Here is a 16,506-nt window from a genome sequence, read left to right as displayed (position 1 = left end):
TAGAGGCATAATATCTAAACAAGGCAGAGACAATTTTGAACTAGACTAGATGAACAATTAGCAAGAGTGAGGAAATAAATGATGTCCTATGATTCCTTCAGTTTTTCAGTGATTCTTTCAGTCACCAAATCTCACCAACATTTTATTGGAGAGTTGTTCCTTGCTCCAATTTAAAACTACATCCCTTTACACTTTTAGTGTATAGCTGTCCTTTTGAGACTACATCATATTTGGCAGTCCTATATTATGTGATCTAGAAAGAAGTACTAGTCAATGATTTCCCCTGATACCTTTAATTGATTGATTGATGGTATTGTTTGCCAGGTATTCAGACAGAGTACAACTGCCATCCACGGGAACATTAATGGGCAGTGACAATGGTATAACCAGGAGCAAGCAAGAAAAGCACCAGTCCCAAGGCTCCGATTTGGAGGAGGTGCCAAAATGGTAGCCCCCAGGGAGTCCAAGCCATACCACAGAAGCAGGAGTCCATGTATGGGGAGGCAAGACTCTCTGGCATTTGGCACCTGTTTGCAGGCATCTCTGCCCAGGGTGCCAAAATTCCTAGTTAAGACTCTGAGTGATGATAGCAGTATGTCTAGTGCTGCAGATGACCAGAAACCAAAAGGTTTATATTATTTATTCATTTCTAGAGTACCTAAAGTCATAGCCTAATAAGTGTACTAATCACCTAATAAGTGTACTAATCACACCTTGCTCAATAGTTAGACACAGTCTCAAAACGCTGGGAACTCCTCAAACAAGACAGTGAACACAGGAGTCCAAAATGATGCCCCAAACAGCAAGGCATGACGATGAATTTAAATGCTGCCACAAGGAGACTTCAGTGAAAGTCTTCAGGAATGGAATAGCAAAGATAGAGAACCTGATCTTCTGCCTGACTCAGAAGCTGAGGGCGAATGACAAAAGATAATGCCAATACACAGCTCACTTTTGGGATAATGGTTTTCCATTGCTACATAAATACAGAGGCAGAGTATATGCTGAGGTGAAATACGAGAATTTATTTTCAAAGCAGGGGGAATTGATCCTGTAACAACAATCTATTACAGTGACTTCATTCCTATTATCCCAAATGACAGCTGTAGATTGAACCATTTTAATCAGATGGATGTTGGCAGACTACAGTGACAGTTGTTCACTGTACCATTATTGGCCTGCTACATCTAGGCTGGCGTAGATAATGGGCCTATTGCAAGCTTCAGTTGCTTCCAGACCCTTGTATCCACAATAATACAACCTACTGTACTCTTCTGAGCAAACCAGTTTCTCGCTGGGGGAATTTATATTGTTTAGCATTTAATCATGAATAAAGTGTTATGGTCTTTCCTTCAGGCAGTTGCATTAGCCAGCATAGATTCCATTTGGAACAGCTGAGAATAAGTGATTCAATTTTAAAACTTCTTGGCCCCAGAAAGTGTGTGTGTTTTTCTCAAGTATTTTGCCGCAAATACGTTGGAACCTGGAAACCATACCATGTAATTATTAATCTTTACACAGCATTACAGAGAAAAGTATGCTACTTATATATTCTATTTTGGAGATGTTTCATATGATCCATTTAAATTTAATACATATATTTTAAACCAGGAGAGCCTAAACTAGGAGTGGGCAAAATGCAGCTCGGGGGCCAGATGCTGCCCGCCAGGCCGTTCTATCCAGTCCGTGGGGCCCCTAAGAAATTTAGAAAATTAATATTAATCCACCCAGGGCTACTTGTCGTGTAGTCCTTGATGGCTTGCCAAAACTCAGTGAGCAGCCCTCTGCCCAAAATAATTGCCCACCCCTGGCCTAAATCATGTTCTAAGCAGGGCACATAAATTTGTGAAATTCTAGGAGCCCAAACACTGTAAACGTAAGTCATCTTTCACAGAGGGACAGCCTGCAGATACTACTAGTTAAGGTAACGGCATCCCATTTACAGGCCATTGGGACAGTGGAGGCAAGTTTCCACTGTTTCTGGAACTTAAACACAAGGAGGGGATAATGTGGTCAGCACCATGCTCCATCCACTTTCACCCCCAGGTAACCCCTGGTACCCACTGGATAGAAAGCTGGGTGGGTCTCAAGGCCACACTGGAGCTGGAAACAATGAGTAGAAACCCACTGCCCTCACCCAGAATCAAATCCAGGTTTTTTCTAGTCTGTAGCCGGTCACATTACCAACTGAGCTATGCAGCTCCTGCAGATGCTACTACTTCCCATGTATAATTCTCCAGCTTTGCTCAACTTTGGTAAAGATGGAATGCTGCATATTAGGATTTCTGGTTTTGGAAGTTCATGTGCCCTTGTTAAAGGAAGGAAGTGATTTCAAGATACAGCTTAAAATACTGTGATCTGAATTTTGGCATGCCATTATTAAACTGCCCAAACTCAGCTACACCAAGAGGTCCTTGGTTTATATGCAGGCTCACTGCATGATCTCTCCAGTTTGTCTGCTCCATTCAGTTGAAAAAGCATGGCATGGAAAAAATACATGACCCAGTTCACGTAAGATTTCAGAGAGCATTTCATAACCCTTCCTGCTCTCAAGAACAGTGATCAAAGGCAGTTGTGAGGCAGGGCATGGCCTACTTGTGTGTGCACAAATGTGAAAAAGGCCACTGTTCTGTGGTATGTTATTAGGGAGCTGCTAACCTGCGTGACATGGACTTCATCTGTGGCCTGTAAGTGCAGAATCACACTGGTATGATTACTATGGCAATAACAAACAGATCACATTCCAGGAAGTACAACAAGAATCCTGCCGTCATTACTCTTATTTCAGTAGTGCCTAAAGGCTCAACTAAAACTGATGCTGTATTGTTCTAAGCACTGTATGTACAACATACAGGATCTGCACAACAATGGATACATGATTCTGAACTGGGGGTGGAGGTACAGGCAGGACTGTACCCTTGGCCTTCAGGGCCAGGAAGATGTGGCAGGCACCACAGGTTGGAGCTCTGGGCTTCCATGAATGGCAAAAGTGGAGGAACTGAAGTGGGAAACCACTGCACCCTGCCCTGGATCTTCACCTGGCTATGCAATATATAAACTAAGTAGCGTGGATACCAAAAGAAGAAGTATGTTAGAAGATTACTCTGCCTGGACTAATTTATCGTGACAAACCAAGGCTCAGCACTGCACTAACATGATTGCGATGATTCTGGTATCTATTTTAACCCACTGAGAACTAGCTTGGGTATCTATCAGCGCTGCTTTATGCCATGTGGACATAGCATAGGGATTCACTCTTCCTATGGGTGAAGATGTGGCAAATTAAATAGACAAGACAAACACAATGCAGGAGAAAGGAAGTAACCTTGTCTTCATTCCACAGGTTGGTAACTGCAGCACAAAACATACATCTCTATTGATTTGAGACTCGACAGTGTAGAGATACCCTACTCTAGCTGCATGCTCTGTAGCTTGGGAACTGGAAAGCAGCCTTCAAATGCACTGTAACTAAAAACTCAGTCTGAGAGAAAGCCATTAGGTCTTGTTCGGAGTACTCCAACAGTTTCAGCAGTCACATATTCAAGGCAGGAGAGGATTAAAGAGCAAAAAAAAAAACAACACAGCCTCTTACTCTTAAACAGCAAGGACAGAAGTCTAACTTGGGCACCTTGAGATGTATGTGGACAACCACATAAGAACTGATGGCAGTTACAGGCATAACACACACAAAGGAATTTAATCCTAAGTAAATAAATTTTCGAGACATGCATTTATCAAGTATCTAGTCATGCTGTGCTGTGCTGTGCAACTGCATGCTTGTTTTGACACTTAAGATAGTCTGCACCTTAACAGGAAATGGCAAACTTGCAGAATCAAATCAATTCACTGAAAATCTCCAGGTAAGCCTGGAGATTTGTTTTTATGTGAATAACTTTATACAGCTTGTCATTCCATTCTCTTTTGAATAGTATCAGTGCTCTAGTTTGTAAAGCAACTATTGACTGTAGACTGTTCTAGTTAATTGCTGGGTAATCATTTTATATATGCAAACTGTCCTTAGTTAAAAGTCAGGCTTCTGGGATAAAGTTTGGGATAAATTGTGATACATTAGGTGTTGTTTTTTTTTAATGCTCCAACATTAAGGCAGTCATATTAAAAACAAGTGTTTTAATGGGCCAGATGGCATCATCTCAGATTTACATAAAGCACAAATGGAGTTCTTTACATGTGGCAAGTGCAAAACTCAGCTTCTGCTTTAAGTGGCCAGGTTTATCACATGTATTTCATCTTGTGACAGGTAACAGTGATACACATGGCATTCTGAAATCCAGATTTACTGCCTATTTCTGCACATATTATTAAAGAAAAAAATTCTGCAGTGAAGACTTTTATGACAAGCACAAAGCCTTTGATAGATACCATGAAACTCCAAAATTGCTTAGACATCCTCTCCAAATGGATCCCAGAAGTGCCATCCTACTGTATTGCCTATCAATCACTCCTGTCTTATAACTACAGCCCCAATTCAGAAATGCCCATAAACATATACTTAAGTCCCTCTGATGAATGTCATATGCATCAAAGTCAAATGTCCAGCAGAGTGAATACCCCGCCCGCCACTCCGCCATCAAGCTAGCATGGTTAAACTATACCAGTTTCCATACCCAACATCAAACAAGGAAGAGATGTGGCTAGTATAACACTCCCCAGCCTGAACAACCAGGGACTCATTTACAGCTAGAAGCAACCAAAGATCGGCTTGAATACATGCCTCTGAACCAGGAACTATTTTATGCAAAGGCAGAGTGGGAAAAACAAACTGCTTCTCCCTGTTACTGAAGTCTGTGACTGTTTAGGCTATAGTGTTAGGCCTCACATTTAGGAAAGACTGCCTAATTGGGAAGCGTGTAAACATAGGGTTAAATATGTGACTTTAAAAGGACTGATTGCATGCCTGCAATTAAGCTCTGTTTCAGTGCTTTGATTGATCAGGGCCTTGACAGGCAATACATTTTAAAGACAGTACTGGGAGTTAATGACTGATCATCTCCTGGGCAACTGTTATCACTCAGACTACCACATGATCATTCCTCAATATTTTGGATATTTTCCCAGGCTAAAATGTTGAGCCCACTGTAGATAAAAGGAGTTTTGTCATTGCCTTCTGTGAGACAAGACTTCACCCATGGATGTCTACTCAGTTGGGGTTTTTTTTTTTGTTTGGTTTTTTTTTATATGCAATAGAACATACTAGTGCTTAGTGTAGTGTAATAACTGTAGCAAGTAATACATGTTCTGTCTCAGAGATACAGGGCACATCTACACATTCGTTAATGCACTGTTGTTAGTGCACATTAAATTTAGTATTTGTATAAATCAAATATACAAGTGACATCTGTATTTGTATACTTGTACACCTTTAGTGATGCTACTGTGCAGTAGCCTAATAATATTGTGCAGTAGCATATTAGCACTGTTTGTGCTGTGATGCACTACTTTGCAGTAATATTAGGCTACTGCACAGTTAGTAAGACACGTGCAGAGAAGAAACTCCCATAGCAAAGACTCAGTAATGTTATAAAAATTAGCTTTTCACCCCTAATTTATTACCCATTTTAAATATAGTTTTTTCTTTTTGTTACTCCATTTTATTTTTTTTCCCACAAAAAATCATTTGTTTGAAGAAGATTAGTATCTATGCCAAATGGATGAAATATGGGAGTGTTTGAATAAAATAGGTGCATGTGTACATTCCCAAACCAAAAAATAACTGCTATTTTATTGAATGATATCTACAGGATTATCTTTGCTACAGTATGAAATATGCAAAGCATTTTGTAATAAAATGTGTCTTTTTAGCAAAAGTGGAATGGGATTAGACTTCTCTAGGATTGTGGTTTTTAACTGGACTGGAACAGGAGATTTCTGCTTTAAGATCTCCTTGCTGGACAATTAAAATAAAGAACAAAAACAAATCAACAAGATTTACTGAAAAAAAAAAAAAGAAAAACAGAATTAGCTGCAAATGAGACTACTATCAAGTCTATATTCTAGGTCCTTACACAAAGTGCAGAAAGTTTTAATAAATTTGACCTTGCATTCACTGAAGTCAATGGAATTCCTGCTACTGACCTCAGTGAGGACAGGATCAGGCCCTAAAAACATGTGTGTACACTCAAAGTAACTTCACTGAACCCACCTGCTCAGGTTCTGCCTCCTAGCTCATAATGTAACAAAGAGATAACACTCCTGCCCAAAAAATATTTGAGAAGTTTCACACAGATACAGCATAAATCCTGCTGGTGCTTTTATGACTCTTGATTATAAGCTCTACTGAACAAAAATAAATCAGTTGGAGAAAGAAGAGTAGCTTTAATGTATCTGGCGAAATGAATAGAAAGCACTACTTACACATAATTTTGGCCAAAATTTATGTTTGTGTTTTGCTAGTCTAACCCCAATTTCATCAAATCTCTTAAAAGGAAACATAACTTATTTGAGACAAGATATATTTTAAAATTCTTAACATATTTATGTATAATAAAAATCAAGTTGCTTTACTCCATAAGTGTCTGGATTACCTAGTAGTAAAATTATAGTATGCCAATAAACCACTACTTCCCTTACTTGTTCTCCCCTAATGAATTATGCATTACATATATATAATAAATAATAATAGATAGTTAATCCTCTGATTAACATTCATCTTTAGTACTATTAGCAATTACTTACATTTTCACAGTAAGATCTTACAGAAAAGAGCACTAACAGGCTAGTAAAATATACTGTTATTGGGGGAGTTTTCTTTCTATAAACAAAAGCCACAATAAATTAACTTATAATTGGACAAAAGGAGAAACATTATTACTTCCATTTCTTAGTCACTGCTACAGTTTCTTTATGTCCCTGCCCCACCCCCCCCACACACACACACCTTCCCACCTCACTGATCCATCTTGACACCTTTAGCTCAGAAATGGAAATACAAATAATGTATAAGCATATTATATGGGCTCCAACCTTCTGCACTCTGCATGGGATGGATCCAGACAATAACAGCTGACATTTCTGACATGCTTTAACAAAACTGACTTACCACCTCGTAGGCACACAGGTATATCACTTGGTCTCCAGCTCAGGGAGCCATTAAAATGTCTCACACACAGTTTTTTTGAAGGACCATCAAGTCTATATCCTTCTTGGCAGTGAAATCGGACTCCAGAACTTTCAAAGAAAATGCCAGAACTGGGTGTCTTGTATCCATGTTCAGGGATTCCTGGATCAGCACAAGTGTGGAGGTCCTCGAACCCTATATCAACAAAAATGTAAAGGAATTACATGTGTTAATTCCTCCTATAGTTAGCAGTCTTCCTTGTTCTAGGATTTACTGTGGTGACAGCTTCTGGACCTAGCGCCAATGGAGAGCATCCACACAGCAATCATTCACCAAGCTCCTTATGCAAGGAGACCTGTAATCCTTTTAATAGTGCCAACTAACAATGCACCTTCAGAAAATCCCAGGTGCTGAAACACTTCATAGCCTCACACACCTACTGAGGCAGGAGTCAAAATGAGGTCAATACAGCCAATGATAGATAAAGAGTAAAGCACCCATGGAAGCTACGTGTGGGGATAGCAGGGCAATGTATCTACAGCCAATCAGTAGCAGCTAATGGGTCTGAGGGATCTGGAAAGATCACAGGAAAAAGAAGTGTAGTGAAGCAGGGAGGAAGAAACAAAAAAGGGGAGGACAAGAGCAAAGAGAGAACAGAAATAATACAAAATATAGTTACCACCCAAGGAACCAGAAGCCAGTCCAAGAAATGAACTGACTGGGGATGCAATGGACACTTTGAGGAATGGGGTGGGAGCAATGCATAGGGAAAGGGATGTTTTGATGGCAGTAGGTGAGATCTTGTATGGAGTTGGCTTGTGGTCAGCCAGGGTATTGTTAAAACAGTGGTGTTAGGGCCACTGATATGAATGAATGTCAGCAGGGTCTTTGTTAAGACGTAGAACTAAGTGGAACACAAACAAAAAGCCAGAAATCGCATTTGTAAAATGTGAGTGTTTAGCATTTTGTCAAGCTCATTTCAATGTGTACAATGCTATTTGCATAAAATAAAGCTTTTTATACTGCAGAGCAACAGAGGTTTAGTGCTACATTGAACATGTACTGCATATTGAAATAGAAAACAGCTTTGCAAAAAGTACAGCAGGGGTGCAATTAATGCCAGTGGGAGGGATGCCTGGAAAATTTGAAAACCATCAAACTGGGGCTTTAATGTTTTGATTTTCAAAGAAAAGCATCAGAAGGTCTCAGTCATTCCCCTGCATGATAAGCACTGAGTGCCTCCACAATACGGCCAGTGAGACTGAAGATCCTACAGCAGAGGATTTTCCTGAATTAAATTTCTCTTTCCTATGGGCCAAAGCTGGAGGGCCGCATGTGGAACTGTAGCAGCCAAATAGAAGACACCACAGGTGATGTGGGACACTTCCATGGTAGCTAGGGATTGCTCTTCAGGCTGGTAACCCCTTAACTATGCACCTGGGAGTGAGACAAGCATGCAGGGAAAACTACAATGTAGCCAAATTATCTGCCCTGTCCAGTGGAACCTGAATTCAGTAACTGGTTGTTAGGGAGTTAATGGGCATTTCCTGAATCCATGGCTGATTCTAGACAGGTACAAGACTCCTGGCTGCTCTGAATTCCACCAGTAACTAATAGTTGTCAGGAGACTAATAACTAGAGCATCATTACACATCCCTCTTCCCCAGACCCAGTCAGGTGAAACCTGCAGGATTGCTGGCTTATCTCATATTTATACCTTCTTGGGGTTCTTTTATGCCAGAGGTGGCCAACAAGAGGCATGCCTGCCACAAGTGGTACAGGCAGCAGCTGTGTGCGACACATGAGCCCCAAACACTCAATTAATGGAGGTGCTGGAATGGAGGCAGAGAGGCCCAAGCCTTGGGCTGTGTGGATCAAAGTGAGTGCAAGATGCTGCTGTAGAGTTGTCAGGTGTTACTAGAAAGAGCCAGGTTAACACTTCCCTGGCCCTGCTGAATTTAGGCTTTGGATCCTCACTCGCCAAATAAAACTATGGTGAATGCTGGGCCTGGAAAAGGTTACGTTGGCTCTTGGCAGTCACACCTCTCTCACAACAGTTTCCTGCTCTCTCTCTCTGGCTCCATGCAGATAGAGGCTTTAGCCTCCCCGCCATTCAGCTGCCCTAGGATGCAACCTGTATAAGGTATGCCTCTGGAGGACAGGGTCACAGCAGCAATTAAGGAGGGGGCAAGGAATACCTTGCGGCATGCCTGCTGAAAAGGTTGGTCTCCACTGCTTTATGCCATGAGGAAACCCAACTGGACTGATGCAGCCATTTTCCATGTCCTTTTCATTGCTGGAGCAGCACATGTCCCACCTCTCATCAGATGAACCCCCATCCTTTTGAAACGTTGCAAAACCATAGCCCCCATGTGCATGTACATTCTTCTTCTTAGACAGCTTATGGCCACCAGGGCCTGGGACAGAAATTACACAAACTGGTATAAGTCATTGAACATTGGTTCAAATTTGTAACACAACAGAGGTTCAGTGTACATAAAATGCTTTCAAAATGGCCCAAAACAGTTTAAGATAAACCTGGATGAATGTAGTATCAGGCCAAATTGATTTTAGGTTAAATTAGTTTATTGAACTTCTGCCCTAGATCCCCTCCAGATTCAAATGAACTTGTAGTCCCCCCTGCCCCAACATCCTAAAATGCTTTGCACCTTCCTGCAGAACCCTCCTTGCAAGGTGGGTGGGATAGCCTGGGTCCAAACTGTCTGCTCCAGCAGAGCAAGGGGGTAGCTCTAGCACCCCTGGCTTTACCTGGACCACTACAGGCATGTGGCTGCATTTCCAGAATCAAAAGTGAATGTCTGTTCACTGGCTTATCAGTTCAATCGTGGCAGTTTAGACTACCCTGCAGCTTGAACAGATTCAGCCTCAGGCTTTTTGACTCTCTGTACTTAGCTCATAACAGAATACACGTACTTTGCTGCAAGGTTATCACATTTGCTAAAGTAGGAAAAGCACTGATGGGTTTATATAACCCATACAAAGCATAATAAACTTAAGTGGTCTCAACTTGTTACTTGAGATTGAAAGAGAGCTTCTATGTCCTGGGGCAAAGAAGTGGCAGATTCCAACTCCAATCATGGCTTTGTTCAGCAAAGAATGAGGGGCTCAGCAGCTGTCTTGGGTCAGAAAAGACTGAGGAAGAGAATGTCTTGTCTCTCTTTAGGCTCTGACCGGAACAGTCATGATATTTTCAGTTTTGCCAGCACAGGAGACCAATTTATTCAGGAAGTTTGGGTAAAAACAAATCATTCTCTTGAAAAATATCCATTCTGCAGAAAGGAGGAAGAGACCTACTCAAGGAAAAGGAGTTAATTTCAAGTCTAGAACAACTGGTGACACATTGGATCTATGAATGCAGATTTAGCCAAAATTTATGATGTAGTCAAAGAACTTGTTCCACATTTCCTCCAAATGCAGGGATAAATAAAAGTTTGGTGACATGTACATTTTAAATGTAACATTTCAGAATTTGCATGCTTGCAAAGTACACCAGTATGCCACTCCTGTCAGGCATGTACTCTTACTAAATGCATGTGGGTCATGTGTACTAACTGGCTGACACAGAAGTTGTGTGATAAGAGAAATGGTACTAAATTCATATTCAACTAGTAGATGGGGAAAAAAACAAACAAACAAACAAAAAAAACCACAAAAAAAAAAACAAAAAAATAACCCACCAAGCTAACCATAACCTTTCACAACTTATAAAACATAAAATGCTTAATCCTGAAGTATGGACAGGGTTACTTTCTTTGGACAGCCTAAGCTAGGGATGTGTCACAGGGGCACTTTGGTGCCCTGCTCCTATGAAGATATACAGGTGCCGGTTGCCAGGGCAACCACAGTTGGTCAGCTGACCAGAAGGGGGCAGGGCCTGAACTATATAAATGTAGTTCAGGCTGAGGCCAGAGAGGCAGTTCTTCTCTGGCAGTTGATGGAGTAGGAGCTCTGTGGAAGCACTGCAGTCTATAGAAGCCCAAGGGCCTGAAACAGCTCCCAGGTGAGGAGGAAACCCTGGTAGGGATTTCAGAGGATAAACTACCAGGTGGTTTAGGGTCGCATTTTAGCCAAGAGGCTTTGTTTGAGTTACAGCCAGTGGGCTTGTGTTATTCTGTTTGCTTGTTTGTTGTTACACCGGAGGACTGGGAGAGGCTATAAGGGGTTGGAGGAGGCCCCAGTAGTGTGGGGGTTCCTGGTGCCAGAGAGGCAATAGTAGTTATGGGGTACACTGACCCCATCCCTGAGAAGGGGGTTCAGTGGATTGAGGGCCAGGTAAGGCCAAGGCTGCCTGAGCCAGATTGTGGGAAGCCCCAGAGAGGTGTAGGACCTGAAAAGGGGGTCTGGAGGCCAGGCATGGCTATGGCCACCTGAGCCTCAATTGCAGGAGCTGCAAGGCAAGGCCCCAGTGTGGGCAGTGTGATCATGGAAGCAGGCCTCAGTGCAGGCGTGAGCATGAGCAAGGCCCAGTCGGGCAGTGTTGTGTGGGAAAAGCCCCAGGGAGGGTGATTGTACACAAACTGCGGGGAAAAGGCCCAGGGCGGGCAGCAGCCATGGGAGAAGCTAGGGAGTGCCCATGAGGGTGCATAGGCAAATAGCCCAGAGGGCACACAAGAATAGGAGCCCCGGAGAGGGTGCAAGCTCAGAGAGGAGCCCCGGAGGACATCCCCAAGAAACTGACTCAACAACATCCGGTACATCTGAGATGTTTGGGGCATGGTCTAAGGGGTGGTAGGAGCCACGCATAGCCCATAAGGCAGGGTGCAACAAAGATCAAGCTATACAGAGCAGGGGCCAGGATAAATAAGAACACTGTGTCCAAGGGGACAAAAAGGCAGCTTCCCTTTTGATCAAAGACATGGCAGATGAGAATGAGGGTGCCTGATCGCCAACTTGGCACAGTAGGGGGCACCAGGAGAAATCACGGCCACTCCTAGGACCCCGTGCTGTGACAGGCTGATTAAATAATTAAAAAAAGTTAATTGCAATTTAATTGTAAATTTAAAAAAGTTGCTATTAATCATACCGTTAAAAAAAAAAATAGCATTCCCCCCCTCTCCCCCCCACATTCAACAGCCTGGAGCCCATGTGCCCTGTGGCTCCTTCCTACCACCAACAGTGCACAGCCCCAGCCTCAATCTTCTCTGTGCCCACTCCAGACTCCCACCAGCTGGAGTAGACCAGCCGGAACCCACACGCACAGCCCTGACCCTGGTCCAACCTGCACCTGCTCCAGACTCACCTGCCCATACTGAGCAGCAGTGGCTGCCAGGCAGAAGCTGCTGCTCAGCACAGGGGAAAAGCAGCCCTTCCCCCTCACTGTTGCCAGGGGCTTCTTGCTGCAGCTGCCTGGAGCCTGTGCCTGGGCTGCCCTGCTGGGTGGCCTGGAAACAGCAGTGATGGCAGTGGAGAGGTGCTGCAGGGCAACGTAGACATGGGCTCTGGGTGGCTGCAGCAAGAAGGGGATGGCAGTAGTGAGGGGAAGAAGCCGCTTTTCCCCTGAGCCAAGCAACAGCTACTGCCCAGCTGCCACAAGACCTATTTTGCCCACCCCTAGTCAAAACGGGCATGATTAACACAAAAACAAATTAATACATTAATTTTTTTAATGAGCGTTAATCGCACCTGTCAACTACAATTGGCAGCCCTACTAAATTGCATGTTCTTACTACTGCTTTCCCAGAAACCTCTTCATCAGAAAGATTCCTCTTGAGGAACATCTCAAGCACACAATGGGAACTTTCTAGAAAGCAACTGGAACTCCTCAGGGTAAGTATAAATATATTCTCTGCAACATTCCAAAACCACTGCTCCTGTGTGCTTCTCCTACAAGCTACAGAATACAATAAAACACCTGGAGGCTGCACAATGGAGTCGTTGTTGTACAGTATTTCTTGTTTCTTGCTCTTGAGCAAACAAATACATAAAATGATACAGGGAGAAACCAATCAGATTATGTGCAATGTAACTGTGCAGTCGCTAAAAAGCCAAAACTGCAATGATCAATGCCCCCACCCCACTTCTCATTTATCCCTCAGAATGATCAGTCATATAGCTGGCCCAATTCTTGAACTCAGTTAACATCAGCAAAAATCACATGTCATCCTACTTTTGGATGATACCACACCAGAACTGCCTCCCTCCTCCTCTCCACCCTTGTGTCTCTCCCTCTGCTTTCTGCCTATTGTAATCAAATTTATCTTTCCTTCCCACACACTGCTTTGTCCACATCCTTCCACAGTATCTGATGGAGTAAACTTTAGTCCATGAAAGCATGTGATAGTAGTTTTAGTCTGAAGTCAAGTAAAGTAAAGTAATAACTGTGTCTCATACACTAGGGACAGACATTCAAAAAGCCTGAGCCTGAATCAGTCTGCAACTGTACAGTTACCCTCACTTTATCCTGTACATGTGTTCCTCAAAAACAGCGCATAACTTGGATTCTTATAAAGGGAACCCACTTTACAATGTAACAAATAGGGATATGTTCCAAGACCTAGACTGTACTGAGCCCCAGACCTATTTCTACCACTTTACAAGACAGTTTTGATACTCACCAACACCAAACAGTACACACAAGCATGGGGCACTATCATAATGTGGATGGCAACTGCAGAAACACCCAGACAAACGAGCAAGGAGCACAGATCCGCATAGGAGACTATATTTTGGTGTGCATCACTCCACAGTGCATGGCACACAGAAACTGACTGTGGGCTTCTACCACACCAATCGTGTAAGAGTGAATTTACCTCTTATGCAATGACCCTTTTTATACCAAAAATTCTTATATAAGAGTGAATTCGCACATACAGCATCTGCATAAAGCGAGGGAAACCTGTACAGACATTGCCTCTGGACTGAAGAAATGTAGGCACATGACTGCAGTGGCTCAGGCTAGAAGCAGCCCTCCTTTCCTTTCCAGAGTGCTGAGCTGAAGGGGGTGGACAGGTCACTCTGGTAAGGGAGAGGTTTAAACCCCCATCTTGCCCGCAGTCCCAGGCTTTTCCCCGCTCACTGCTCAAGGGGCAGGAGTGCTGCCAGCCCCCAGCTAGCACTCTCATTAGTTCAAATGCTTTTTATACAGCTTTTTCCAAGGAAAGAATGGAGGGATATTACCAGCTGACCTGTTGTTTAGCTCCAAAAAGCCCTAAGTATGCATTATTCTGTCTCCCTGTCCCAGTGAAATTATGCGCACGCACCCCTCTCAGCATTAGCTAGCATACCGCATGCCTTGGGTCCACGGGGCTGGGAAAGATGGGACGGAGGCAAGGAGGAAGGGGTCCCTGCTTGACTAGCAAGCAACAAGGGTGGGGGGCAGGGGAAGTCAGGCAGACCCTGCTGTGCCTGCAGTCTCCACCAGAACTCCAGCTATGAAGTGGGGTGGGGCCAGCCCCGTCTCTGGTGCAGAGAGCACAGCACAGCCTAGCCCAGCCCAGGGCTGCAAAGCATCTGGAATGCTGGGGGACTCTGGTTTAATTTAAACCAGGAAAGGGTCTGGGACAGTGTCACAGAGCACGGCCTAGAAGCGGCCATAATCTCTCTAGCGCCCCCTACCGTGCCAAGTAGGCGATCCAGCACCCTCTTTCTCGCCCGCCCACGTCTTGCTGTAATATATATTTTTATATGGGAGGCTGCCTCTCTGTCCCCTTGGACATGGTGCTAGGATTGTCCGGGCTCCTACTCTGTACAGAGTGACCTGGTGTACCCCCCTGTCTTATGGGCTACACGTGCCTCCAACGTCCCCTTTAGCACGCCCCAAGCCTCGCAGATCTTCCAGATGTTATCCTGCCCATACACCTTCCCCAGAGGCGCTCTCAAAAGGCCTCCGCCCGAATGTTCCCTCACACCGGGCCTTGTCTCTCAGTCCGTGCCCTCTCCGGGGCTTCAATCACACAGACAGTGCCCCACTGGGGCCAGTCTCTCTCCATACGAGCCCGCTCCTGGGCCTTCTCTCTGTGCGAGCCTGCTCCCAGGCCACCCTGCTCAGGCTTCTCCAAATTGGGGTTCAGGCAGCCTTAGCCTTACCTGGCCCCAGACCTGCCGCCTTGGGCCTTCTCTGAATTGGGGTTCAAGTGGCCTTAGCCTTACCTGGCCCCAGACCCACCTTTTTGGGCCTATGCTCCTTAGGCTGCCAGAGGGGGACTGCTCCCTAGGCTTCAGCCTGGGCTGTTTATAAAGGCCCGGCGCTGCCCCCTCCTGATCACCTGACCAGTGCGGTTGCCTCAGCAACTGGCACCTGAGCTGCCCTGAAGATTGGCAGCTGCCCTTAGCCTTCATAGGAACAGGGCAGCTGAGTGCTCCTGTGACAGACAGACATTGCATAAACTGGTTTGAACCAAATCAGTTAAGTCTGCTACTACATTCAACCAGGTTTATCTTAAACCAATTTCAGCCATTTTGAAACTGGTTTATGTGCACTGAACTTATGTTCTATTACAGTTTTAAACCTGTTTTGGCTGTCTTAAGACAGCAAAACCAACTCTAAGGTTTATGTGTAATGACTGTCCCTAGCCATAGTGCCAGTTCCCATGTTTCAGAAGTGCAAAGAACTCATAAGCCTGTCTTAAGACAACAAAACCAACTCTAAGCTACTTCTTCCTGCCTTTTTTTCCTCAGCATAGAGTGTAGAAGGAAGGTGGATTGTGGCTGGAGAATCTCCCATTAACATAATGACCAGAAACAACCTTAAGACTATAGCCAAGAAAAACCTAAGACTAATGTAGTTTTTGCCATCCAAAAAATAGTAGCTCAGCTCTGCTTTTCTTCCTCTGCATACTGTACTGAGTACTTCTCCAATGCAATATACCTTCATACATTATTCTCTGCCTTGGGTCTCAAACTCCCCCAAGATACAAGGATCCAAGGCTGAGACCCCTTTTATATCAGTATCCCTGAAGCACAGGAGCCTTCCCATTGCCTTTAATGGAACAATTCTCTTTTCATACATTCATTTAGTTATATTTCATTTCATAGTGTCATTAAAGAGCACATTTTATCAGAACCCCACATTTATCCATCATTCTGGTATTGTGTGGCTTTTTTCTCTTTCTCTAAAGGCTTCTTCCTTCATCTATGCCTACACTAATGTTGTAGTAACAAGTATGCTGAAATTACCCTGTCCCGCTATAAAAATGAAATGAACCCCAGTTTCATTATACAGACTTGACATCTTTCGCTTTGGTCACTTTAGACCATGATGAAACTATTCAAAGAGGTTTTAAAGCATGAGGCAGAAGATAAGCCTTTGAAAAGAACCACAAACATGCTGTAAGTACAAAAACCAATCTGTGTTTGTAACAGAAAATCTTATCTAGCAGGGGAAAAGTGTATCAGAGAGTAAAAATCATTTGAGAACCATAGCTAATTCCATTTCTTTGTAAATGCTTAAATGAGTCTTTGGGAAAGAAAGG

At 43.7% G+C, this 16,506-nt stretch overlaps 1 protein-coding gene across 5 annotated transcripts in view; it reads right to left on the bottom strand.

Moving 5' to 3' along the window:
• SUSD4 (sushi domain containing 4) overlaps window positions 1–16,506 on the bottom strand; it is a 142,701-nt gene that overhangs the window by 43,243 nt on the left and 82,952 nt on the right. For all 5 annotated transcript variants that reach the window (XM_090048182.1, XM_090048174.1, XM_090048191.1 and 2 more), the window contains exon 3: window positions 7,058–7,270. In XM_090048182.1, the coding sequence (XP_089904308.1) occupies window positions 7,058–7,270 (213 nt within the window). The remainder of the gene's footprint in view (window positions 1–7,057; window positions 7,271–16,506) is intronic.

This window comes from Crocodylus siamensis, chromosome 1 (genome assembly GCF_052110815.1).
Source record: "Crocodylus siamensis isolate JL-2025a chromosome 1, ASM5211081v1, whole genome shotgun sequence".
NCBI lineage: Eukaryota > Metazoa > Chordata > Crocodylia > Crocodylidae > Crocodylus > Crocodylus siamensis.
This window is presented reverse-complemented; position numbering and strand designations above follow the sequence as displayed.